The 26,212-nt window shown below is 48.4% G+C and overlaps 1 protein-coding gene across 2 annotated transcripts in view; it reads left to right on the forward strand.

Annotated features, from left to right (window-relative positions):
• The window catches only part of GPR179 (G protein-coupled receptor 179), a 482,412-nt gene that overhangs the window by 380,286 nt on the left and 75,914 nt on the right, over window positions 1–26,212 (forward strand). For both annotated transcript variants that reach the window (XM_077459402.1, XM_077459401.1), the window contains 3 exons: window positions 20,815–20,953; window positions 23,443–23,548; window positions 23,631–23,777. In XM_077459402.1, coding sequence (XP_077315528.1) covers window positions 20,815–20,953; window positions 23,443–23,548; window positions 23,631–23,777 — 392 coding nt within the window. The remainder of the gene's footprint in view (window positions 1–20,814; window positions 20,954–23,442; window positions 23,549–23,630; window positions 23,778–26,212) is intronic.

Below are 26,212 nucleotides of genomic sequence, written 5' to 3' on the forward strand. Positions count from 1 at the left end.
CTGCCTTTGCATATAGTCCATGGTTTCTTAACCGACTGAGAACCTTTTTCACATGCTCACGGTGTGCCGAGAGAGAATTGGAAAAGATGAGAATATCATCTAGATACACAATAAGGAACAGATCAAGGAAGTCTCTAAAAATATTATAAACAAAATTCTGGAATTTTGCTGGGGCATTATATAGCCCAAAGGACATAACAAGGTACTCATAATGTCCAAATCTAGTGCAGAAGGCTATTTTCCATTCATCCCGCTTACGGATTCGTACGAGGTTATATACCCCTCGTAAGTCAAGTTTTGTGAAAACAACGGAAGTCTTAAAACATTGAAAAAGCTCTGGAACCAAAGGCAAAGGGTATCTGTTCTTGACATTAATTTTATTCAACTCCCGGCAATCTACGCAAGGGCGTAGCGTGTGATCCTTCTTCTCTGCGAAGAAGATTCCCACGCCTGCTGGGGATGTGGGAGTCCGGATGAAACCTTTCTTCAGATTCTTGTCAATGTACTGACATAGTACCTTAAGTTCTAGTTCAGAGAGGGGAAAAATGCACCCAAACAGGATTTCAGAACCCGGCAACAGTTCAATTGGGCAGTCGTATGGGTGATGAGGGACAGAGTGTCTGCTCCTTTTTTTATCAAAATATCCATAAATTCATGGTAAACTGCAGGTATGAGTTGTGACACAGGAGAGTCAGTATGTACTGCCAGGAGAGCAGGTGTCATGGACATGGGATGAAGACAGGGCTGCTGGCAATAGGAAGAAGAAAAGGTAATTTTCCCAGTAACCCAGTCTATCAGCGGGTTGTGAGCCTGCAACCAGGGAATGATAACGGGGAAGAAGGGTGATGGGATAATATTCAGGCGTAGATGTACCTGTATCAGATGTAGCCAGTACCGGGCAGGTCTCATGTGTTATCGGCCCGGACCTGAGATGGGATCCATCGGCCAGGTGGATGGACTGCTGGTAGGTCTTTGTTTGCGCAGGAATTTGGTGATGATGAGCAAAGTCCTTATCCATAAAACAGCTGCAGGCCCAGAGGCATACCTAGGGTCTCCAGCCCCCTTGGTGAGAATCTGTATCGGCGCACCTCCATTATACATTGTCACCCCTGTATTTTTGAATATGTTCAGATGTTTTTAACTAGCCTTGCAGGATAAATGTAATTTTTGCATTACACTACACACTGACCACTACACTACATACTGACCAGACCACTACACACTGACCTGACCACCACACACTGACCTGACCCCCACATGCTGACCTGACCACCACACACTGACCAGACCACTACACACTGACCTGACCACCACACACTGACCTGACCTCCACACGCTGACCTGACCCCCACACGCTGACCTGACCACCACACACTGACCTGACCACTACACACTGACCTGACCACCACGACCTGACCACCACACACTGACCTGACCACTACACACTGACCTGACCACCACGACCTGACCACCACACACTGACTTGACCACTACACACTGACCTGACCACCATGACCTGACCACCACACTCTGACCTGACCACCACGACCTGACCACCACATGCTGACCTGACCAACATACACTGACCACTACACTACACACTGACCTGACCACTACACACTAACCTGACCACCACACACTGACCTGACCACCACACACTGACCTACAACCACACACTGACCTGACCACAACAACCTGACCACCACACGCTGACCTGACCACAACACGCTGACCTGACCACCACACACTGACCACTGCACTACACACTGACCTGACCACTACACACTGACCTGACCACCACGACCTGACCACCACACACTGACCTGACCACTACACACTGACCTGACCACTACACACTGACCTAACCACCACACGCTGACCTAACCACCGCGCGCTGACCTGACCACCACACACTGACCACTATGACCACTACATTACACACTGACCTAACCAACACGACCTGTCCACCACATACTGACCTGACCACTACACACTGACCTGACCACCACGACCTGACCACCACACACTGACTTGACCACTACACACTGACCTGACCACCACGACCTGACCACCACACGCTGACCTGACCACCATGACCTGACCACCACACACTGACCACTACACTACACACTGACCTGACCACCACACACTGACCACTACACTACACACTGACCTGACCACTACACACTGACCTGACCACCATGACCTGACCACCACACACTGGTCTGACCACCACACACTGACCACTACACTACACACTGAGCACTACACTACACTGACCTGAGCACCGTACACTGACCTGAGCACCACACACTGACCTGAGCACTACACACTGACCAGACATACTGCTCCCTCTCCCCAGACCAATCCCCTGGGTCAGCAATACGACTCCCAAAACATGGTGGCCAAAGCACAGGGACACAGATCAAAATTAGGAGGACAGAGCCAGGTTGAGACACTCACTGGTGTGGAATTTCACCCCCCACAAAAGTTGCTCTTGGCCCCACAGCCCCCCTCGCTACACCAATGAGCAGGGCAGCCATCAGAAATGTTAGCAGGATCAGCAGGTGAAAATAAAAGAGAGAAAACCTCAAAACAAACAAAACAAAAACAAAAAAAAACATGCAAGTGCAGCCACCACATCTAAAGTTTGTAAAGCTGCAATAAAATAAATGTTTGCTATTTAGGTGGGGGCAGAGAGAAAGTTAGAGCAGAGTGAGAGTGGGGCAGAGACAGCGAGAGAAGGGAGAGAGAGAAGGGAGAAAGAGAGAGATGAGAGAGAGAGAAGGGAGAGAAAGAGAGAGAGAGAGAGAGAAGGGAGAGAGAGAAGATAGAGAGAGTGAAGGGGAAGAGAGAGGGAGAGAGAGAGGGGGGAGAGAGAGAGAAGAGAGGGAGAGGGAGGGAGAGGGGGGCGAGAGAGAGGGAGGGGGATAGAGAGGGGGGAAAGGGAGGGGGAGAGAGAGGGGGGAAAGGGAGGGAGAGGGGGAGAGAGAAGAGAGGGGGAGGGAGAAGAGAGGGGGAGGGAGAGAGGGAGGAGAGAGAGAGTAAGAGAGAGAGAGGGGGGAGAGAGAGGGCAGACAGAGAGAGAGAGGAGTCAGGGTCTGGTCACAATGCTCACTCACTTGGATGGTCCCCGGGAGCTCTCAGTCACTGTCGGCTTGTTTATTCTAGAAGAAGGAAGCAGGCAAGCTCAGGCATACTGCGTCTGCTACTGGAGGTGGAAAGGGCACTGTCGGGATCATCTCCTTCCAGATTCCAGGACAGGACAGCCACATCTCGTGAGCCACCTGTCACTGCACTGTCCACACACCGAGACGGGGGAGAAGAGGAGCAGGTGGATGAAACCACTGGTGTTCTGGAGGGGGCAGCATGGCACTGATTTCTGCACCCCTACAGCACTCCAGCTACCCCTGCATTACGCCACTGGTTGAGAGTTAGGAGCCAGTGCAGCGGGCAGCCTCTGCGGGAGTTGGGACTAGTGTGGCACCAGTAGAACACTGCCCACTTGCACCCCCTCCGGCATGCGCCGGTCTCGCCAACCCCTTGGTACGGCCCTGTGCAGGCCCCAGAGTCGACTATAGCTGGCACTTGAGTGTATCTCCTGATGAGCTGAAGTGACAAGAATAGGGTGACATGAGCAGATCCCTTTGATCCAGAGCAATTGGCAAGGTAGGCAGAGGAGGTGATCCCAGTTCTTGTGGGTCTGAAGGGGCAGTTTTGGAGAAAATTACCCGCTACCCCACAGTATATACACAGGCCCATTATGCATCTTCACAGCTTCTCAGTACTGGAGAGTGAAGAACGAAAAAGTCCCAATTGCATAGGTCTAGTTATGGTGCCAATCCTCTCTGCTCTCCTTTCCCTGAATCGACGATCAAGCTGGATAGCAAGATTAATGAGGCTTTCAACGGATTTGGGAAGCTCCACTCGAGCAAGCTCATCCTTGAGTCCTTCGGACCAACCAAAGCACCATTGATACCGTAAGGCCGCATCGTTCCATCTGGAATCTGAGGCCCATAAGCAGAATTCTGAAACATAGTCCTCGGCAGGTCGATGACCCTGTCGCAAAGTATGGAGGATGGATTCTGCGGTAGCAGTGCACTGAGGGGCATCATATAGCTAGGCCATTGCTTCAAAAAATGAAAAAAGAGAGTCCAGGACTGAGCTATTTTGTTCAAGTAGTTGGTGGGCCCAAGATTGTGATTCTCAGAGAAGTAGAGAAATAAAAATTCCCACCTTAGTGATTTCAAGTGAGAAAGTTCTTGGCTGCAAGGCAAAATACAGTTCACAAGAGTTCTTGAATGCACAGAACTTGTGCTGATTGCCTGAGAATCGCTCTGGTGCAGGAACTCTGGGTTCTGGTGGTGATATGACATGTGAGGATGCGAAAACAGTCTGTTCAGATGTAGGGTAGTCTGGTGCAATAACAGGTGCAGGAATCGCTGAGGCAAACGTTTGGATGCGACTTTCCAGCTGTGCATGGCTCTTTTGCAGAGTGCTTACTGCCCGTGTGAGGGAAACAAGTTGCTGGCATAGCAGTTCCAAAGGAAAAGCCTCTCTCTCAGTCTCAAACATCTGGCTGAGTGGTACTGTCATGTACCTGGTGGAGAATAAGCTGTAGAGAGGGCTTCTCTTGCACCTCCTGTCTAGCACCCCTGGTATAGATGACAGGGAGTGAAAGACACAGAGCGGCATGAGGGCCGATGTAGCAGGTGGCTCAGGGCGGGTCTTGGCAGGAACCCAATAGCTGCAGATCACGGATAAGCACCGAGGACTGGAACTCCGTGTTGCTGGATCAGCAGGCAGAGTCGTGGTCGGAACATAAGCTAGGAGGTGTTCAACAGCCGAGCAGAGTAGGTACCCGAACCTGAGACAGAATCAAAGATAGGATACAGGCCGGGTCTGGTACACAGTCGGGCAGCTCAGTACAGGAGCATGAAGCAGGAACAGGGTCAAAACACAAGCCAGGGTCATAGGAAGGCAGGCAGAAGTCCAAGGGAAGGTTCAGGTACAAGTCGGGTCAAACACAAGAACACTGGAACAGATCAGATACAGGTAACAGGTACTAGCTGAAAGACCACACAGCAAGGCTCATGTGTCAGTGTTCAGTTGAAATAAACTACTTGATTCCCAGATGTGCGTGTGTGATTTGCGTGCATTTGTGTGCGCACATTGGCGCCTGCCCGCACATGCGCCAATACAAGTCCTTTTTACACACACTGGTTGCTTGTGTGCAGGTGTGTGTCTGTTAGCCAGCTTGCCTGCCTGCCTGCCTGAAAGTGTATTTGAAAAAAGTACACCAGGAACAGCCTGCAGTCAGATATAGGCTTGGCTAGACTAGAATGCAGTGGATATATATATATATATATATATATATATATATATATATATATATATATATATATATATATATATGTGAGACTGTATATATATATATATATATATATATATATATATATATATATATATATATATTTTATGCACTGCAGATCACTGAATCACCTGCCTGCCTGAAAGTGTATTTGAAGACGTACACCAGGAATGGCCTGCAGTCAGATATGGCTAGACTAGAATGCAGTTGATATATATATATGTTGGAGACTGTATATATATTTTATGCACTGCAGATCATTGAATCACCTGCCTGCTTCCTGAAAGGGTATTTGAAAACATACACCAGGAACTACCTGCAGTCAGATATAGGCTTGGCTAGACTAGAATGCAGTGGATATATATATGTAGGAGACTGTATATATATTTTATGCACTGCAGATCACTGAATCGCCTGCCTGCCTGAAGTATATTAGAAACAGTACACCAGGAACGGACTGCAGTGAGATCTAGCTAAACTGTATGCAGTGTATATATATATATATATATATATATATATATATATATATATATTAGACTGACTGTGTATATATATATATATATATATATATATATATATATATATATATATATATATATATATACCCTGTTCCTCTAAAATAAGACCCAGTGTGATTGTCGGTGATAGCTGCAATAAAAGCCCTACCCCCCGAATAAGCCCTAGTTAAAGTCCTTGTAGGTCTTCTTTTCAGGGTAGGGCTTATTTTTGAGGAAACAGAGTAGGGCTTATTTGGGTGGTAGGGCTTATATTGCAGCCAACACCGACAATCACGCTAGGTCTTATTTTAGGGGAAACAGGGTATGAAATACACTGCAGCTAACTGAATCACCTGCCTGCCAGAAGTATAGTAGAAACAGTACACCCCCGGAACGGACCGCAGTGGGATCTAGCTAAACTGTATGCTGTGGATATTTATATATATATATATATATATATATATATATATATATATATATATATATATATATATATGAAATACACTGCAGTTAACTGAATCGCAGTAGAAACAGTACACCACCAGGGTCGGACTGCAGTGAGATCTAGCTAAACTGTATGCAGTGGATATATACTGTATATATATGAAATACACTGCAGCTAACTGAATAATCTGCCTGCTTGCTCAATCTAAATGACACTCTCTCTCAGTTCACGCCGGCAATGACACACTACATGAGGCCGACGTGCAGTCAGCCTTATATAGTGTGAGCGTGGACGTCCCCCTGAGCCATGATTGGCCAAAGGCACCCTGCCTTTGGCCAATTATGGCTCTCTTAGCTGAGGGTGCTGTTATTGGCCAAAGCATGCAGGCCATGGTGCATGCTCTGGCCAATCATCATACAGCAATGCACTGCGCTCCCGCAGTGCATTATGGGCCGTTATGCTCCGCTCGAATTTGGCACGAACAGCCCATAATGTTTGGTTTTTGGCGAATGGGCGAACAGCCAATGATCGAGTTGAACTCATGTTCGACCCAAACAGAAAACTCATTCCGAGTGCTCAGAGACCCTCTTGCCCAATATTCTTTTGGTCATGCCAATATACATTAGGCCGCAGGGGAACTCCTAGGAATACACAACATGGGTGGATAAACAGGAAGTAAATTCCTTAATTTCAAATTCCACGACATTGGCAGTAGATCTAAATCTACTCAACCCCTGATGTGGGTGTTGACTTGTTGGCACACCTTGCACTTCCTGCATGCAAAAAAGCCAGCTCTATCCCGGAAAATTTGGGGCCTGGTTGGGGGATCCAGATCCTTTTTTACCACCTTATCCCCGAAAGAAGCTGTCCTTCTATAAATGAAGGGAGGGACTTGTGGAGAAACTTTACCTAAAATCGTATCCATTCTGAGAATATGCCAATGTCTCCTAAAAATGGATTCAATATCTCTATTCTGTTCATGGAAGTTGCTTATAAAGCCCCATTCATGTTTCTCATCCTGATATCTTTCTCTAAGCAGCAAACATGATTCCTGTGGGGCCAAGCCCACTTCATGGGTCACCTTATCCAGATGTTGGACATTAGATCCCTTTTCTACAAACCGACTGTTTATCTGTTGTGCTTGAGCGGCATAATCAGCATCCAAAGAGCAGTTCCAGCGAATCTGCATGAACTGACGCTTTGGAATGTTCTGTAACCACCGTGTGTGGTGACCACTATGCACAGGGATATTGCTGTTCCAATCAATCTTTTTAAAGAAAGCATTGGTAAGCAAAAGATTTTCAATTTCATAACAGTAACGTCCAAATAATTGATCTGCTCACTATTCCAGCTAAATTCCAATCAGATATTGTTAGTGCTAGTATTCAACCAATCTGAGAACTCAATCAATGAAGATTCCGATCCCTGCCAGATAAAGAACAAATCATCTATGTACCGCTGGTAAAAGAGGAGTTCCTTCCTCCTATTCTCAAAAATCCACTTGTCCTCTCACTCACTCATGAATACATTGCAGTTGATTTAGCTGTATTTAAATATATTTTTTTATGTTTTCACTTATAGCAGTTTGTGTATATTATACATTATGACCTTGGGATGGTTGCATTTGCAGATGTTTCTGGTTTTATATTGCAGTATTTTTATATTTATATATTTTTGTGTGTTTTATGTACATTTTGATAGGCTATATATTAACATTGATACAGTATCGATATGATATTAATGTTAACATAGTGTTAATATTGTGATATGTCTTATATATGCATATTATGATATGTCAGTAGGTGCTTTTTTCATCTTATAGCATATGCTTTATTTATAGTAGTTATAATATTATGCATAGTTGTGTATGTTCTATGGTACTTGAATCAAGTTAAGGCTTAGCATGATACACGAGGTATGACCTGTGTTTATGTTATAGTAATCACTCTGTGTGCAAGATATCATACGCATTGTGATCCATTTTGGTCATTGCTGACAGCTGTGACACTCATGATTTGCCTCGTTGCTTGCAGGGTTAATTACCCGCCCTCTTATGGTATTTAATGGATGAGCCGTGCCGCGTGGCCACACCCTCCGAAGATGTGATGATGAAATGCGTTAGGGAATGACCACGCGGCTCCCTTGTCAATCACACAGTACATCATCCCAGGTCTCATCGCAGCCTTTCATGTGACCAGATGTGACCAGAACTGTGTGACTGTGACAAAGCGAACCAGAAATAAATAGGTGAAAGTAAGTAAATTTATTATTAAAGTAAATGCATATGGGGCGTGTCCGGATGTAACAGGAGCAGGACGTGTTTCAGAGGAGCTCCGCCATCCTGATTCCATCCGCATCCATCCTGGGCCCTATATCGCAGGAAAAGTCTCAGCATCACCCCTGCCTGACGCCTGCTATCATCCGCAGCAGCCTCGGTGGATATTGTCCTGCTCGGCCGCCGATCGAGGGATTACAGCGCTGTGTTTGGCCTCCTGCTCTGTGGAGCCGCCGCCATCTTGCGGCCTACCTCGCCTCCGCTCCCCCCCGGGCTCCCGTGCCGCGATCTGCGGGTGCGGAGGCAGTGCACCGCAGCGACTACACGGCGGACATCCCTGGGACAGTGTGGGACGGTGTGGGGGCTGGATGCGCTAAGTGGATCCCTTGAGGCTGCTCCGGAGTGTCCGAGGCTCGCCGCCATCTCGACGTCTCCTTCGCGGGCCCTGCCTACCTGGAGACGTGCTCCAAATGAGCGGACTTTCCTCCGCGTGTGTGGGCGAGTCCGTTCATTTCAAAAGTAGGGCGGATAGTATGGCGGACTTAGTCCGCCGTATTAGTCCGCTCAAAAAGTGCCGTGTGTGGGCAAGTCCGTTCATTCGAAAGTATGACGGACTGTCCGTCGGATTGTCTGACGGACTAAGTTGGCCAGACAGTCCGCCACGTGTGTACGCGGCTTAAGTTTACATTCTGTGCTGTTCGTATACTGAAGAGTATGTGTACTGAATTTGGGTTTGCTTACACCTACTGGTTGTCTGGGATCATCCTGTTTTTGTTTTCCCCTGACGTCCCGTGATGGCCTCCTCTGATACCGAGTCGCTAACTATAATATCCTGGAACGTCAGGGGACTCAACTCCAAATACAAGCGTTCACTGTTATTTCAATACCTAAAATTACATAAACCCCATATAGTCCTGCTGCAGGAAACACACCTAACTGGTAGCAAGGTTCTGGCTCTGAAAAAACCCTGGGTGCAAAGGGCGCTGCATGCGACCTACTCCTCGTGCTCTCGAGGAGTGTCGATACTGATTAGTAAGCGAGTGCCCTGTATGATCCATGAGGTTCACTTGGATCCCCAGGGGAAATTTGCTATGGTGGTGTTGAGCATCTATAATAAGAAATATGTTATTATTAATGTGTATCTGCCTCCTCCAAGCCAGGTGCAGGTTCTGTATACTTTATATGAGAGGTTGGCTCCGCATTGCCCGGCGTGTGTCCTGGTTATGGGTGATTTTAATGCCACATTGTCCCGTGACCTAGATAGGCCCTCCCCTCAAGCGACTTTCAATCCTGATCTGGGTACGTGGGCCCTTGCAACAGACCTCCAGGAGGTGTGGAGGTGGCTTCACCCCCGGGATAGAGCATATTCCTGTTTTTCCTCCACGTTCCGAACGTCCTCCAGCATTGATCTGGCATTTGCAAATGACCTCCTCCTGGCTAATGTCCAGGAGGCTGGCTACCTCCCCTCCGGTTTATTGGATCACCACCCCCTTAAATTGATTATCGGGACCACCAAGACAAGGAGTAAAGCCCTTTGGAGGCTACAGCCCCATTGGATCAATAATGTCACAGTTCACGATAGAGTTGCTCCCTCCTTGCAGGACTACTGGGTGCGCAATGCGGGGTCAGCCTCCCTGGAGATGACATGGGACGCTTCCAAGGCCTGCGGTAGGGGACAGTATATCTCTGCCGTGGCGGCAGTCAGGGCGGAGCTTGGGGATAAGGTATCTGCTCTGCAGAACAGAGTTGAGGAGGCTTTGGATCGGTACTCCGCCTCGGCGACGGTCCACAATTTCGAGCACCTTTTGTCGCTCAGGCGAGAACTGCATCTACATGTCTCCAACACCACCAGGCTGGGTCTACAAGACAGCAGACAGAAGTACTTTGAATATGGAGATAAGAATAGCAAATTGCTGGCTATGCTGGCGCAGCAGGACAGGCCTGTAGCGGTTATACCTGAAATACTCACGGAGGACGGAGCACTGGTTACCTCTCCGGAGGATATTTTATCTGCATTCACCAGGTTTTATACCTCTCTGTATGTCTCCTCACTCCCTCCGGGCTTTGACCCTGCACCAATGACCTCACTGTTAGATACGCTGGCATTGGGGTGGCTCTCTGATGCGGAGCGACAGCTCCTTGTTTCAGATATTACGCCAGAGGAGGTCACGATGGCCATCGGGTCCTTCCCAGCAGGGAAGACCCCGGGGCCGGATGGGCTACCCATAGAGTATTATAGAGCCCATGTAGAACTGCTTGCCCCCAGGTTGGCTCAGATGTATTGTGCATGTCTTCAGCAGGGCTCCCTGCCCCCTTCTATGAGAGAGGCCCATATTGTTCTCATTCCAAAGCCTAATAAGGACCCCAAACAATGTGCCTCTTACAGGCCGATAAGCACTCCTCAATTGTGATTTAAAAATATTGACCAAAATACTGGCCATTAGACTTAATAAAGTAATCAAATCTCTGATTGATTCTGATCAAACTGGCTTTATGCCAGGTAGGTCCACGGATATCAATATCCGTAGACTGTTTTCCAACATACATACCCCCCATGATAATCAAGGCACTAGGACTATTGTCACTCTCGATATGGAAAAGGCATTTGATACAGTGGAATGGGTGTATCTGTGGGAGGTGCTTAGAAGAATGGGTTTCCCACTGCGGTTTATTGCCTGGATACGCACACTGTACACCAGCCCCCTGGCATGCATTAAATTGAATGGCTCCCTGTCTCCTTCGTTCCCCCTGCAGAGGGGCACCAGGCAGGGATGCCCGCTATCCCTGGCCTTGTTTGCCCTGGCCATGGAACCTATTGCTGAGGCTCTCAGGAGTTTGGCTGAGGTCCGTGGTCTTCGGGTGGGCTGGCTGGAGGAGAGAGTGGCTCTCTATGCAGATGATCTGCTGCTTTTTTTGAACGATCCTGGTGACTCTTTGCGGGGCGCACTCGAGATTATGGATGCCTTCTCTGTCTTCACCGGGTTGAAGGTGAATTGGCATAAGTCTCAACTCTTCCCGGTGGACGAGGGGGCCAGGACCTCTCCATCCTCTACCACGCTTCAGTGGGTGGATAGGTTTACCTATTTGGCTATTATTATCTCAAGAGAGAGCAGGGACTTTGTTCGGCTCAATCTTGAACCTGTACTGGTAGGGATCAAGTCCAAATTGAAGGCGTGGGGCAATCTTCCCCTCTCCCTTATAGGTCACATTAACCTTCTTAAAATGAAGATTCTCCCCAAACTTACGTATATTTTTAGGAACTCTCCGCAATGGCTGACTAAAACCTTCTTTAACTCCCTGAAGCAACTTTTCCTCTCCTTCATTTGGGGCCCCAAGTCCCCTAGATTCCGATACACCACTCTCACCAGGCCTGTGGGTAATGGGGGGTTGGCTCTTCCTGATTGCCACAAATATTTCTTAGCTACTCAGCTCGTAACCGCCCACTGGTTGTTGCGGCCGGACCTGACCAATGCTGCAACGGTCCTGGAGGCAGCTATAGTGGGGTCTCTGGAGGCCCTGAGGGGGTTGATATTCAGGGGGCTAAAAACTCCTCACTGCCTCACCCCTTATATGCGCACCACTATCAGGGCGTGGAAGGTGGGGGAGGCGCTGAGGGCATCCCTGCCGAACTCCTGGTCTCCCCACACCCCCTTGTGGCTGAATCCTAACCTTCCGCAGTTCAATACCATCCCGGACCCGCAGGCCTGGGCCAAATATAAAATACTGACTCTTGAACATGTCATCACTAACGGGGAACTTACTCCTTTTCATATACTACGCACTAAATTTAATGTGCCAGCGTGGGCCCATTTCCGATATCTCCAAATAGCTCATGCATATCGATGTCAATTTTTGGGTCAGCCGGTTGTGTTAGAATACTCTGAGCTTGAATCCATCCTTCGGGTAAAAGACCTGGAGAAGCCCATGTCTCAGATTTATGGGTCCCTGCTGGTTGCTGCCGTCCCCGAGCTGTCCTCCCTCCGCAGGAAATGGGTGGGGGACATACCGGAGTTAGATGACGACGACTGGAGGGAGGTTTGGGACTTTCCATTCTCCCCTTTGGTATCAGCCAGGGACAAACTGGTCCAATACAAAATTGTTCACAGGGCCCATTATACGCCCCACAGATTGCATCAAATGTCGCCAACGCTTTCCTCGGCGTGCTGGCGATGCTCCTATCAGCCGGGAGACTTCATTCACATTTTCTGGACTTGTCCAGCGATTGAAGGTTACTGGAAGGAGGTTCTCCTGGTGATAGGCAAGACCACTAAGATTAGTATCCCTTATGACCCTAAATATTTTCTGCTGGGGCTGGTGGAGCAGATGTCGATCCTCAGAGCTAGGAAAACACTTATATCCTTGTTATTGTATTATGCACGAAAGGCCATCACCATGACCTGGAAGCAATCGTCTCCCCCTTCTATCAAATTCTGGAAAAACCTGGTGAATGCTAGTTTACCCCTCTATAAGGCCACCTACTCGAGCAGGGGTTGCCAGCAAAAATTTGAGAAGGTGTGGACCTGCTGGTTGGATGATGACACTACGGCAACTGATGTAGTGTTTACTCCATAATTCCTCATTAAGGTCATAGTGGGACGATAGGTTGACCCAAATGTTACTATGATATTCTGTCCTGTATATATAACATGTAGCATGAATACCTCCTGTAATACCCTCTCCCCACATTGGGGTATAGCTAGTTAAGGTTGTGGTTGTTTTAAGTTGCCCTGCTGCGGCCTGTTGCTGCATCGGGAACAGACTGTATGTTATGAGAATGTGTCCTTATGTGGCCGGTTGCTGCATTTGGAGGATGGCCCCTGCGTGGGCAATGTTTGGCCCCTGCGTGGGCAATTTGTATTCCTATGAAAACTCAATAAAAAAAGATAAAAAAAAAAAAAAAAAAAAGTAAATGCATATAAATGTGAACACACCACCAATACAAATAGAGTGAATAAACTGAACAACCAAACAGTGATAATAAACCAACCAGCATATATAGCAAAAGGGAGTACCAGAATCGTAGTCAAGCCAGGCCAGGGTCATAAACAGGAGATCAGCAGATGGGGGGCCACGAGTAAACAGACAGGGAAACAAGATGGAAGGAGTCAGGCTGCAGGGCAAGGATCCAGGGATAGAGGAACAGACACAAACAGGTTCAGGATACAGGAATCAGGGATCAGGCTAACAGATAAACAGGCTGCAGGTCAGGGCACAAGGACAATACCAGGGCAAGGTGTGTGTGCGCTTGACGGGTATTTATACTATAGCTGCTATCAAAGTCATGTGATGCATGATTGAAAAAGGTAATACCTTCTCCACACTGCCATGATCCCTCCGCTGGTGGACACCAGTACTGTGGCCCAAAGATGACATAATTTCAGCAGGGAAAAACTCTTCTGACAGCTCCAAACTGCCAGGAGACACCTGCTGGTGGATCTCAGTACTGCATGCCAAATGATCGATATTACCAGTCGAGGGAACCTTTCCTGACAGTACCCCTCCCCAAAGGAGTGACAACCAGATGCTCCAACTAGCCGTAGCTGGGGAAAGTCCATGGTGTCAAGCGGGCAGTGGGCAAAGTTACATCAGGTTGGGCAATAAGTACGTCAAGCTGGATAAGCAGGCACAGGAAACTCAAGCTGAGTAGCAGGCACATCGAGCTGGGGGCAGGCACATCGAACTGGGCAACCGGCACATTAAGCTGGGCAGCAGGCACGGGCACATCAAGTGGGGCAGCAGGCACATCACATGGAGCAGCAGGCACATCAAGCAGGAAAGCGGGCACGGGCACATCAAGCGGGGCAGTGGGCAGGGGCACATCAGGCTGGGCAGCGGGCATGGGCATATCAGGCTGGGCACTGGGCATGGGCGCAGCAGGCATGGGCACATCAACCTGGGCAGCAGGCATGGGCACTTCAATCTGGGCAGCAGACAGTGGCAAATCAGGTTGGGCAGCAGACAGTGGCACATCAGGCTGGGCAGCAGACAGAGGTTCATCAGACTGGGCAGCAGACAGAAGCTCATCAGACTGGGCAGCAGACAGAGGCTCATCAGACTGGGCAGCAGACAGAGGCTCAGACTGGGCAGCAGACAGAGGCTCATCAGACTGGGCAGCAGACAAAGGCTCATCAGATTGGGCAGCAGACAAAGGCTCACCAGACTGGGCAGCAGACAGAGGCTCATCAGACTGGGCAGCAGAGAGGAACACATCAGGCTGGGCAGCAGACAGAGGCTCATCAGACTGGGCAGCAGACAGGAACACATCAGACTGGGCAGCAGACAGGAACACATCAGGCTGAGCAGCAGACAGAGGCTCATTAGACTGGGCAGCAGACAGGAACACATCAGACTGGAACGCTGGCTCTGGCTCTTCAGACTGGATCGCTGGCTCTGGCTCTTCAGACTGGAACGCTGGCTCTGGTTCTTCAGACTGGAACACTGGCTCTGGCTCTTCAGACTGGAATGCTGGCTCTGGCTCTTCAGACTGAAACGTTGGCTCTGGCTCATCAGACTGGAAAGTAGGCTCTAGCTCTTTAGACTGGAAAGCTGGCTCTGGCTCTTCAAACTGGAACTCTGGCTCTTCAGACTGAAACTCTGGCTCTGGCTCTTCAGACTGGAATGTTGAAGCTGGCTCTGACACCTCTGGCTGGAACTCTCTCTGGCACCTCTGGCTGGAACTCCAGCACCTTCGGCTAGAAACTCTGGCACCTCTGGCTAGAAACTCTGGCACCTCTGGCTAGAAACTCTGGCACCTCTGGCTAGAAACTCTAGCACCTCCGGTTGGAACTCTGGCACCTCGGGCTGGAACTCTGGCACCAGAACTTCAAGCTGGGACAGATTGGTTGGCGTGGAGGCAGGTTGGGTTAATAGCAGGATCGTTTTGGTTGGGAAAAACTTTAGTTTTTCGTCTGTGGCTTAGCCTCTGAAGCTCTGTAGGTGACTGCAGGACTGTAGGTAAGGGGTGCAGCAGACTGGAAAGGAGGATTGGGATATGGCAGAGAAGAGGTAACAGTAACTGGGGGAAGATCTTGTGGTTTTGTAGGCAGCGGAGAAGAGGCAGGTGGGTTGAATGCAGGATAGGTACAGGGAGCAGAGACCGGATATGAGTGGGTGAGAATATATTGGTTGGGAGCAGCGTGTACTGGGCTGCAACTGAGGTTGACATGGCTGATGGGGAAACATACACTTGGGTAGGCTGGTGTCTGATGGCAGAGGTCGTTTGTTTGGCTGGGGCTGATTGCACCATGTCAGACCATGCCGAAAGTATAGGTTGTACAAACTGTAGTTTTAAATCTCCCTGTCTAACAAAAGACTGAGCAGACACAATGCACTCAGCAATCACCTGTGGGGAACAGGCTGAGTAGTGCTTACAAAAATCGGTGGGATCATCTTCAAAAAGCCACACTAGGGATACAACTTATTCACATTAAAAGGAGAAGTGAAATCATCATGGCCCTCTGGAATGCAGGACGAGTCTATCTCAGTACAGATCTTGATCAAAGGCTGCACCTCCCCAAACGATATATATAACCCTGATCGACCAGGGAGTGAGCCAAACGTATAGCTGCAAACAAATGGTCACTAGACCATCCTTCCAAAGCCTAGCGCCAAAAAAGCACTACTTTCAGATGCCAGCAGAGAAAAATAAATAACCTTGTCAGCATTCATGTTTGCAACCAAACTGAAGCAAAATGGTTCCCCTGTGCAGCCACTTCTGGTCAGGGATGGCCCTGGTATTCTGTCATAAACCAGATGTGACCAGAACTGCGTGACTGCGACGAAGTGAACCAGACATAAATAGGTGAAAGTAAGTGTGACAAAACTCACTGTCACTGTGTGTTTTGGAGGGGGCTGTGGGCTCGCCTCCTACCCGCAGACTATGGCCCAGCAGAGAACATTAGATTTGGAGGGCTATTTGCCATCTCCCACCATCTGGAGAAGATGCCACCTCCAGACATTTGTGTCCAGAGTCGCCAGTTCATCGGAACCGGGTGAATGCGGTATCTGTGGCTGGGCCTGTGGAGTCGTTCCTGGCTACCTAAACCTATTGGCCTGGCTGCGCTAAATATATACTTTTATTCCACAAATAATGTACTTTTAGCTGATAAAGACATATACAAGATGGCAGTATTCCATGTGTATAGCCCACTGAATGTTATTTTATTGCACTGAATATCTCTAGATATTCTGTTAGCACTGTTAATGCTGAATTTTTTTTATACATGCACCTTGCTCCTCATCAACTGGCATCTCCAACCCCACTAGACCTTCAGTCCTCTCTGAAACCTGCTCTGAGAGGAATGAAGGTGTAGAATTAGGTGTGTCACAGCCAAGTGCTTCCGGGCACTCTGCTAGCAGTACATCCACGTCCGATTATAGCAGGCAAATGTCCCTGCCCCAGCTGCTGGACCGGTGAAAGAAGTTCACTCCCAGCCATCCACATGCCCAGCGGTTGAATGCTAGCTTGGCTAAATTGCTAGCACTTCAACTGCTGCCTTTTCAATTGGTAGACTCGGCCCCCTTCCGTGAGTTTGTACAATGTGCGGTTCCTCAGTGGCAGGTCCCCAAACGCCACTTTTTCTCACGGATGGCGATTCCGGCTCTCTACATGCATGTGGAAGGCAATGTCCTTGCCTCGCTGGACAGAGCGGTCAGCGGTAAGGTGCATATTACCGCTGACTCATGGTTCAGCAGGCATGGACAGGGACGTTACCTGTCTTTCACGGCCCATTGGGTCACTCTTCTGGCAGCTGGGAAGGATGCAGGACAAGGTGCAGTAGTGTTGGAGGTTGTTCCGCCACCACGCCTCCAAAATGCTACTATTGGTTGTGACTCACCTCTCTCCTCCACCCCCTCCTCTTCTTCTTCCTCTATGGCCTCTTCCAGTGCTCTGTCCTCAGAACCAGCGGTGCTCCGTAGGCGTTCCAGGGGCTACGCAAGTACGCAGGCAAAACGATGCCATGCTGTGCTTGCGCTGGTTTGTTTGGGGGACAGGAGCCACACTGGGGCGGATGTTTTGTCAGCTCTGCAGGGGCAGGCCGAGAGGTGGTTGACGCCACACCAGCTTAAGCCAGGAATGGTGGTTTGCGACAATGGCACCAACCTCCTCTCCGCCCTCCGACAGGGAAAACTGACCCATGTGCCCTGTGTAGCTCACGTCCTTAACCTGGTGGTGCAGCGGTTCTTGGGCAGGTACCCCGGCTTACAGGATGTCCTGAAGCAGGCCAGGAAAGTCTGTGTGCATTTCCGCCGATCATTTAATGTCTGTGCTCAGCTGGCTGAGCTCCAAAAGGAGTTGAACCTGCCCAAGAACCGCCTTATATGTGACATGCCCACCAGGTGGAACTCAACGTTGGCCATGCTGCAGCGGCTGCACACGCAGCAGAGGGCCATCAATGAGTACCTGTGCGACTACGGCACCAGGACAGGGTCAGGGGAGCTCGGTTTTTTCTCACCACGCCAGTGGGGCATGATCAGGGATGCATGCACTGTCCTGTCACCGTTTGAGGAGGCCACAAGGATGGGGAGCAGTGACAGTGCATGCATCAGTGACACTGTACCTCTTGTCCACCTCTTGGAGCATACGCTGAGTGGAATAATGGACAGGGCACTTGAGGCAGAACAGAGGCAGGAAGAGGAGGACTTCCTTGCCTCTCAAGGCCCCCTTTATCCAGAAAGTGTTCCTGCTGTGCCACCCATCACACAGGAAGAGGATGAGGAGGAGGAAGAGGAGGAGGAGGATGATTGTGTCAGCATGGAGGTGGAGGCTGGCACTCAGCATCAGCAGCAGCAGCAGCAGTCTTGTAGGGATGATTTACAGATGATTTACAGTCCCAAGAAACACGTGGACTTGTACGTACCCAGAGGACTCCGGACCGAATGCCTCAGCTAACCTACGCTGCATGGCCTCCCTGATCCTGCAAAGCCTGCGGAAGGATCCTCGTATTCTTTGGATCAAGGAGAGGGACCATTACTGGCTGGCCACTCTCCTTGATCCACGGTACAAGGGTAAGGTTGCCAACCTTATCTTGCCATCGCAGAGGGAGCAGAGGATGAGACATCTCCGGGAGGCCTTGCAGAAAGGTCTGTGCAACGCGTTCCCAGAGACTGGGAGGTTACAAACTCCTGGTCCTGGACAACGTGTTGCTGAGGCATCGGTTAGAAGGAGCGGTGGAGAAGGTGGCCGTCTGACTGATGCTTTCAGACAATTTTTTAGTCCGCAGCCCCAAGGTATGATCGGTTCCAGCAACCATCGCCAGCGTCTGATTTACATGGTGCAGGAATACCTAGGGGCAAGGTCAGACTTGGACACCTTTCCCACCGAAAATCCTCTGGCTTACTGGGTCTTGAGGATGGATCACTTGCCAGAGCTTGCACAGTATGCAATTGAGCTACTGGCCTGTCCTGCATCCAGCGTTCTTTCGGAACGCACCTTCAGTGCTACTGGTGGCCTTGTTACCGATCACAGGGTGCGGCTGTCTACCGAATCAGTTGATCGACTGACCTTCATCAAGATGAATCAGTCTTGGATCACCCACAGCTACCAAGCACCTGAAGCTGATGTAACCGAATAATTTTTTTTGAAATATCACATCCCTTCAAGACTGCCTATGCTGATGCTGAGTGACTGTCCTGTTATGTTGATTGTCTATCCTCTTCCTCCTCCGATGATATGTTGGAAGAACATTTCTGTTTCTGGGTGATGCCATCAGCCCAATTTTTCTGCCCCTGTTTAACAGGAGCGTTTAAGTACAATTTTTGATGCAATGCTTTGCAGCAGGGCTAATTCCTGCAATAAAACAAGAGTATATGGGAGAGGTTGCAGTGTCGTGGCACCAGCACCAGTGCCTAAGGCCCAATTTTTCTGCCCCTGTTTAACAGGGGCGTTTAATTACAATTTTTGATGCAATTCTTTGCAGCAGGGCTAATTCCTGCAATAAAACTAGAGTATATGGGAGAGGTTGCAGTGTCGTGGCACCAGCACCAGTGCCTAAGGCCCAATTTTTCTGCCCCTGTTTAACAGGGACATGTAATTACAATTCTTGATATAATATTTCACAGGAGGGCCCGTTCCTGTGCCCACCCAGAGTAACTGTGAGGACTTATAGTGTTGTGGCACCAGCACCACAACCACCAAAGGTCAATTTTTCTACCACTGTTCAACAATGGCATGTAATTACAATTCTTGATATAATCGTTCACAGCAGGGCGCTCCAGCGCCCACCAAGAGTCACTTTGAGGGCTTACAATGTTGTGGCAAAACCAACACCTTGTTCCGCCATTTCTGCAGAGCATATAGGGCAAGCCCCTACTTTCAAACATCCAACTTACAAACATCTCCTACTTGCAAACGGAAGGAGACAACAGAAAGTGAGAGGAAAAAAGATGGACGACAAAACAAATTATACAGGGGTGATAACCCTTCCCTATGTTTTCCAAAAAGCTTAAAAATTTTTTTTTGGACTGGAGCTACACTTTAAAAATGTACCAGTTGAAAATTACAAACAGATTCAACTTAACACAACAAACCTACACAGTCCCTGTCTTGTTTGCACCGCCTGTATACTGCTGTTCTGAGTATATAGGGCCTGGGGGCCACACGCATTTCCTTTTTTTAATATGGGTACGGGGTTCCCCTTAATATGCGTACAAGACCCAAAGGGGCTGGTAATGGGCAGGGAGGGCTACCCATGCCATTTTTCTCAATGATTTTCAACCATATTGCAGGAACCAGATATAACATTAAAACCGCAAGCAGCTTTAAATGACGTTATTTCCGTCATTTTATTTATTCACCCCCCAGGCACCATATTTAAAGGAATTTTTTTTTCCACTTTAATCGTCATTAAAATCAGTGCTCCCGCCAAAACGGCCATTTTTAAAACTTTTTTTTGCATTGACCCATGTCCCCTGGGGCAGGAGCCAGGTCCCCAAACCCTTTTTAGTACAGTATCTTGCATATTAGCCATTAAAATTAGCACTTTTAATTTCGAACGTTCGAGTCCCATAGACTTCAATGGGGTTCTAACGTTCGTACGAATTTGGGGTCCGTTCGAAAGTTCTGGTACGAACCGAACCGGGGGGTGTTCGGCTCATCCCTAGTAGTCACATTTGATGCGACTGATAGTTTGTATTGCTATATAAATCCTGTATAATAATGTATAGTAATAAATCTCTTACTATATGTATGGGTCTAACTGAACCATGCTCTGTGCCTTCTCCCTAGGTGAGCTCTTGTTTTTGTGCTGGGGCAGTTACCTGTGTTATGGAGCTCGTACTGTGCCCTCTGCTTTCCATGAGCCACGTTACATGGGACTGGCAATACACAATGAGATGCTTATATCTACTGCTTTCCATATACTCAGGTGAGGTCAGAATGCAACAGCATGCATATATATCTTTCCATGTAAAAATTTTACAGATTGAAGGCTCCTTGCTTGTGTCAAGAATATACTCCAGGTAAGGAAAATATTCCTTCCTTTCTTAAAAAAAAAAAAAAGATTTCCAAGAAAAACCTTTATGCCCCATTCCACACTTGTGCAACTTGTCATGCGACTTTGGACCCCAAAGTCACATGGCAAGTCACACACCGTGTTTCCCGATGAGCACTATTCATATCTGTGTGACTTAAAGTAGTACCTGTACTGCTTTGGTCCAACTTTCATGCGACTTGTGTGCCAAAGACTTCAATGTAAACCATCAAAAGTTGCTTGAAAGTTGCACCTGCATGATATACATGCGACTTGTGAAAAGAATGGCACGGCAATGAAAAATAAATGAAAAGAACAGCGTAGGGTCCCCCATCCATACTAGGCCCTTAAGGGAAATTTTCAAAATATTCATACCAGACCCTTGTCCGAGCATGCAGCCCGGCAGGTCTGAAAAGGGGGGGAGCGATGCCCTCAACATGGGGGGTGATTTGGGGTAGGGGGACTTAGCTTTTGATGGGGACAAGGGCCTCTTCCCCACAACCCTGACCGGTGGTTGTGGGGGTCTTGAGGGTGGGGGGCTTATCGAAATCTGGAAGCCCCCTTTAACAAGGGAGTCCCAGGTCCCGTCCCCCATGTGAATGAGTATGAGGTACCAAAAAAAGTGTAGTGTAAAAAATGACAGTAGGCAGTTTTTCACAATTCCTTTTTTAACCCCCCCCCCCCCAGGTTAGATCAATCACGACTCCTGCCACTGCTGACCCCAAAAATAAAACTCTGGTCCCAATGAAGACTTCTGCTATCTGCCTGCTTCTAAATAACTAAGGGGTGGGGCCACCCGCTGACGTCATTGGGTAGCCCCACCCCTCAGTTATTGCAGAGCTGGCCGATGGCGGGAGCCTTCATTGGAACCAGAATTTTTTTTTCTTTTTTAGTCAGTGGTGGCGTCATGATTGACAATGGATCTACACCAGGGTACATATTTTTTTCTTATTTCTTAATAAAAGAATTGTCAAAATTGGTGTTTTTTTAAATTTACGTTTTACACTTTGTTGGTGAATGAGTAGAGGTATGTACCCCATACTCATTCACATGGTGGGATCCGACCACCCACAGACCCTCACAGCCACTGGCCAGGAGGCCTTTGTCCCCATCAAAGCACCCCCCCATGTTGAGGGCAGGTGGCCTGGTATGGTTCAGTAGGGGAGACGCTCGCTCATCCCCCCTTTTCCTGACCTGCTGAGCTGCATGCTGGGATAAGGGTCTGGCATGGATTTTTGGGGGGACCCCACGCAAATTATTTATTTATTTTTAATTTTGGTTTGCAGTTCCCCTTAAAATCCATACCAAACCCTAAGCGTCTATGGGCATGAGGCCTGGTATGGTTCAGGAGGAAGGGGGGGGGGGGGGGGGGGCGGGGGCCATGCTGTTTTTTCTGATTTTTTCCATAGCCGGTGTCCTATCACATAATGTCCCCCATCGGATAGTGTCCACTGTGTACTGCGCATGGACAACCACATTCCGAAAATAGCCGAAGATGAACAGCGTCTGCGCCGTGAGTCTAGGTTCTTGCCCCACCATCCAAGTGGACATAGAGTTAGATTAAAAAGAGCTGAGCGCAGCGAGGCCGTGCCCGAAGCGTGGCGAGCGAAGCGAGCCCACGAAGGGCCCTCTAATATGTGCAGCCCTATGTCCACTTGGTTGGTGGAGCTTGCACCTCAACTCATGGCGCAGGCGCCGTTCATCTTCGGAGATTTTCTGAATCTCCTTCTGCTCCGTACTGTGCAAGCGCTGCGCCTGCGCAGTGCGGGGCGGACACTTTTAGATGGCCGGACTCTATATGTCAGAACACCGGCATTCATTTGTTTACATTTAGCTGTCAGTGAGGAAACCCCCTGACAACTGATGAGTCCTTGGTTGTTAAGGACACAGTGGCTGGCTTCCTGGTCCACTCGGTGACAACCAGCTATTGTTCACACAGAATTTAATCAGTCGATCAATTTTCAACCAATTTGAATCCTTCTGAAAATTTGGAATTTGTTCAAAAATAATGAAACCAAACTAAAACCAAAATTAATTTTTATGTTCTGCACATGTCTAGTGACTTTGTAGAGTCCAAACAAAATTGTCACTTTAGTCAAAGCCAAAGTCGTAAGAAAGTCACACTCCTCCAAAGTCGCATCAAAATTGCATCAAAGTCACACCAGCGATGCATCAAGTCGCAGAGTAAAGTCGCAATGGAAATTGCACGATTTTTAAGTTGCACAAGTGTGAATGGAGTCTTAAATATGAGAAAGGGAAAATATCAGTAGTCCCTGGTGTTTGTACATTGCATCAATCATCAGCACATCACCACTTCCCCAAGCACAGAATTTGTGCACGAGTCACCTTTGTGAGTGTACGTTACACTGTGTTCTTCACTTTAGGTTTGTTATGGTTCCATCACTTCAACCGGATTGGACACTTCTTCTGTTCTTCATTCACACACATGGGACAGTCACAATGACACTTACTTTACTGTTTGTGCCCAAGGTAATTCATACATGCTTATAAGTTCATAAAATTCTGTAGGAAAGATTTTCCCACGAGGTCCTACTGTAAACATATTTGTTAGTTCTTGCATGCAGGAGGTCCTCTACAGGAAGAGATTGCAGCTGAAGTGTATGAAGATGAGCTGGACCTGAGGCGTTCTCGATCAAATCTAAATAGCAGTATCACCTCTGCCTGGAGTGAGCACAGTCTGGATCCTGATGATATCAGAGTAAGGACTGAAATGTGAAGCATTATCGTAACTGTGTGCATAATACCAAGGCAATAGTATGCATATACAAGGTGTTCATTCACTGCCAATTAGGAATGAGCTGAACATACCTTGGTTCGCTTTTTTTTACAAACAATTCTGAGGTTCGGGTCCTGGATCCAAACCCTATTGGAGCCGAATGTTAAAAACCAATAAAGGCAATTTACTAGGCAAGGGATTGTCAAACAAATAACACGGGGGCAGGGCATAGCCTTGAAGAACATTGCAGCAAAGCAAACAAAAAAAAATGTTTTACATTTTGTTTAGTGTGGAGCAGCTATTTTACCTATTCTTTAAGGGAAACATAAAAATACTAAATCCCTTTAAATATCATGCCTAGGACATACTCCTATCCTACCTGTGAAGTGGTGTATCTGTATATAACCTACTACAGCAAAACTTACAAAACAAATGCATTTTAAACTGCCTGTAAATGACAGCTTCGGTCATTTATTTCTGATTGTATACACATTGGTCAGGGATTCCCTTCATCTTTATCAGGGCCTTACCCTAGATCCCAGGAAACAAAATGAAGCATGCGCCCCCCGAACCATACCAGGCCGCATGCCCACATGACAGGGGGAAGCCCTGGCAAAGCAATTTTGCCCCATGTTGATTAAGACAAGGGCCTCTTCCCAGTGGCGGCTGGTGAAGGTTTAGGATGGGGGGGCACCAGACCCTGCTCCTCCTTTTTTGATCCCTCCTACTTCTGATAAGCCTCACTCCTTATAGAATCCAGCCACTCAGTCTCCTGTATTCCACTAGCTTCCACCCATAGTGTCAGGAGTATTTAGATCGGCATCACAAGACAGAGTATACAGCCCTAGCACCGCAGGACAGAGTATACAGCCCCAGCACCACAGGACAGAGTATACAGCTCCAGCACCGCAGGACATAGTATACATCCCCAGCACAGCAGGATAGAGTATAAAGCCCCAGCACCACAGGACAGAGCATACAGCCCCAGGATCGCAGGACAGAGTATACAGCCCCAGCACCGCAGGACAGAGTATACAGCTCGGCATCACAGGACAGAGTATAAAGCTCCAGCACCAAAGGACAGAGTATATATCCCCAGTATCGCAAGACAGAGTATACAGCCCCAGCACCGCAGGACAGAGTAAACAGCCCCAGCACCGCAGGACAGAGTATACAGCTCAGCATCACAGGGCAGAGTACATACCTCCCAAATTTAAGGAAGAGGGGGTTTGTTTAGAGTGGAGAGGCAGGGAGAGAGGTCATTTTAGGGTGGTGTGGAAGGGAGGGGGATGCAACCCCCCACAAAACTGAATAGAAAACGCACAGAGGTGCCATTAACTCCTAATGGCACCCCCACACACTGAAAAACAATTTGCGTGTGGCTGTGTTTTACAAACAGTTCAGGGACCTTTTCCCTGCAGAAAATTTAGGCACAGCCGCCTGTTCAAATGAATAGGCTGCCATGCTTGTGTGCCCACAGCACAAAGTTGCATAAATGTGAACTGGGGCTGATGCTATAGTCAATTAAAAATATATTTAGGTTTGGGAAGAAAAGCAAAAACAGGAAAGTACAGAGCTTTAAACAGTACTGAACAGTGTCCTGGGTTCTTCTCCCCTATGACACTCGCCATTATGGCAAACGCCTGTAGCCAATTGGTGAAAGTCCTCGGAATCAGTCTGTACCTCCGCCTTTCCTCATCCTCCTTTTTCGAGTCATCAGGCTTAACCCTATCCAGGTTAAAATTCTCAAGAATTAGCAGGGAGAAGATCTCTCTGTACTCACCCTTGCAAATCTTATCCTGGATTTCCTGTTTCAAGTGTGCCCCTAACGGCCCCTCAAAGCACACATACACCTCGCACTTTGCTCAGTATGCAATCCGCACAGCATCCACCTTTCCTGGGACCTCCTGCAACCTTTCCGGCCTTCTCCCCTAAAGCTGCAACTGCAGCCACCTGATCTGGGGGAGTTACTACGGGCCCCATGGAACAGGGAGCTACTGCCGTAACCAGAGGAGGGAAGGGGTATCCCACTGGGCCCTGTCCCTATCCTGTCCGCAACTACTCCTTCACCTGGCTGGACTAACGGCACCACCAAATCCCGCAGCCCCCCCAATAAATATTGTAACTGCGCGTCTGTCCCAGGCGCAGCAGATGGAACACCCAACACCTGTGGGCCAGATGCAAAGCCCGACACTACCTGCAACGTGGCACCATTAGGGACTACCACACTACCATCAGCTACCCCCAACAAGCTTCCCAATACATTTCTAACAGAGCTGTTAAGTAACTTACCAGACTTATCAGGCTGACCATGGGGGCCCCAACAGCCACTGCTCCAGAATCCTCAGATGCCAGATGTCCTTGCAAATCCTCGTCTTCAGAGCAGGACAGCTCAGACAACACTTCTCGGATCTGTT

Source organism: Lithobates pipiens, unplaced genomic scaffold (assembly GCF_037356315.1).
Source record: "Lithobates pipiens isolate NorthernLeopardFrog02 unplaced genomic scaffold, aLitPip1_a1.2 Scaffold_28, whole genome shotgun sequence".
Classification (NCBI taxonomy): Eukaryota; Metazoa; Chordata; class Amphibia; order Anura; family Ranidae; genus Lithobates; species Lithobates pipiens.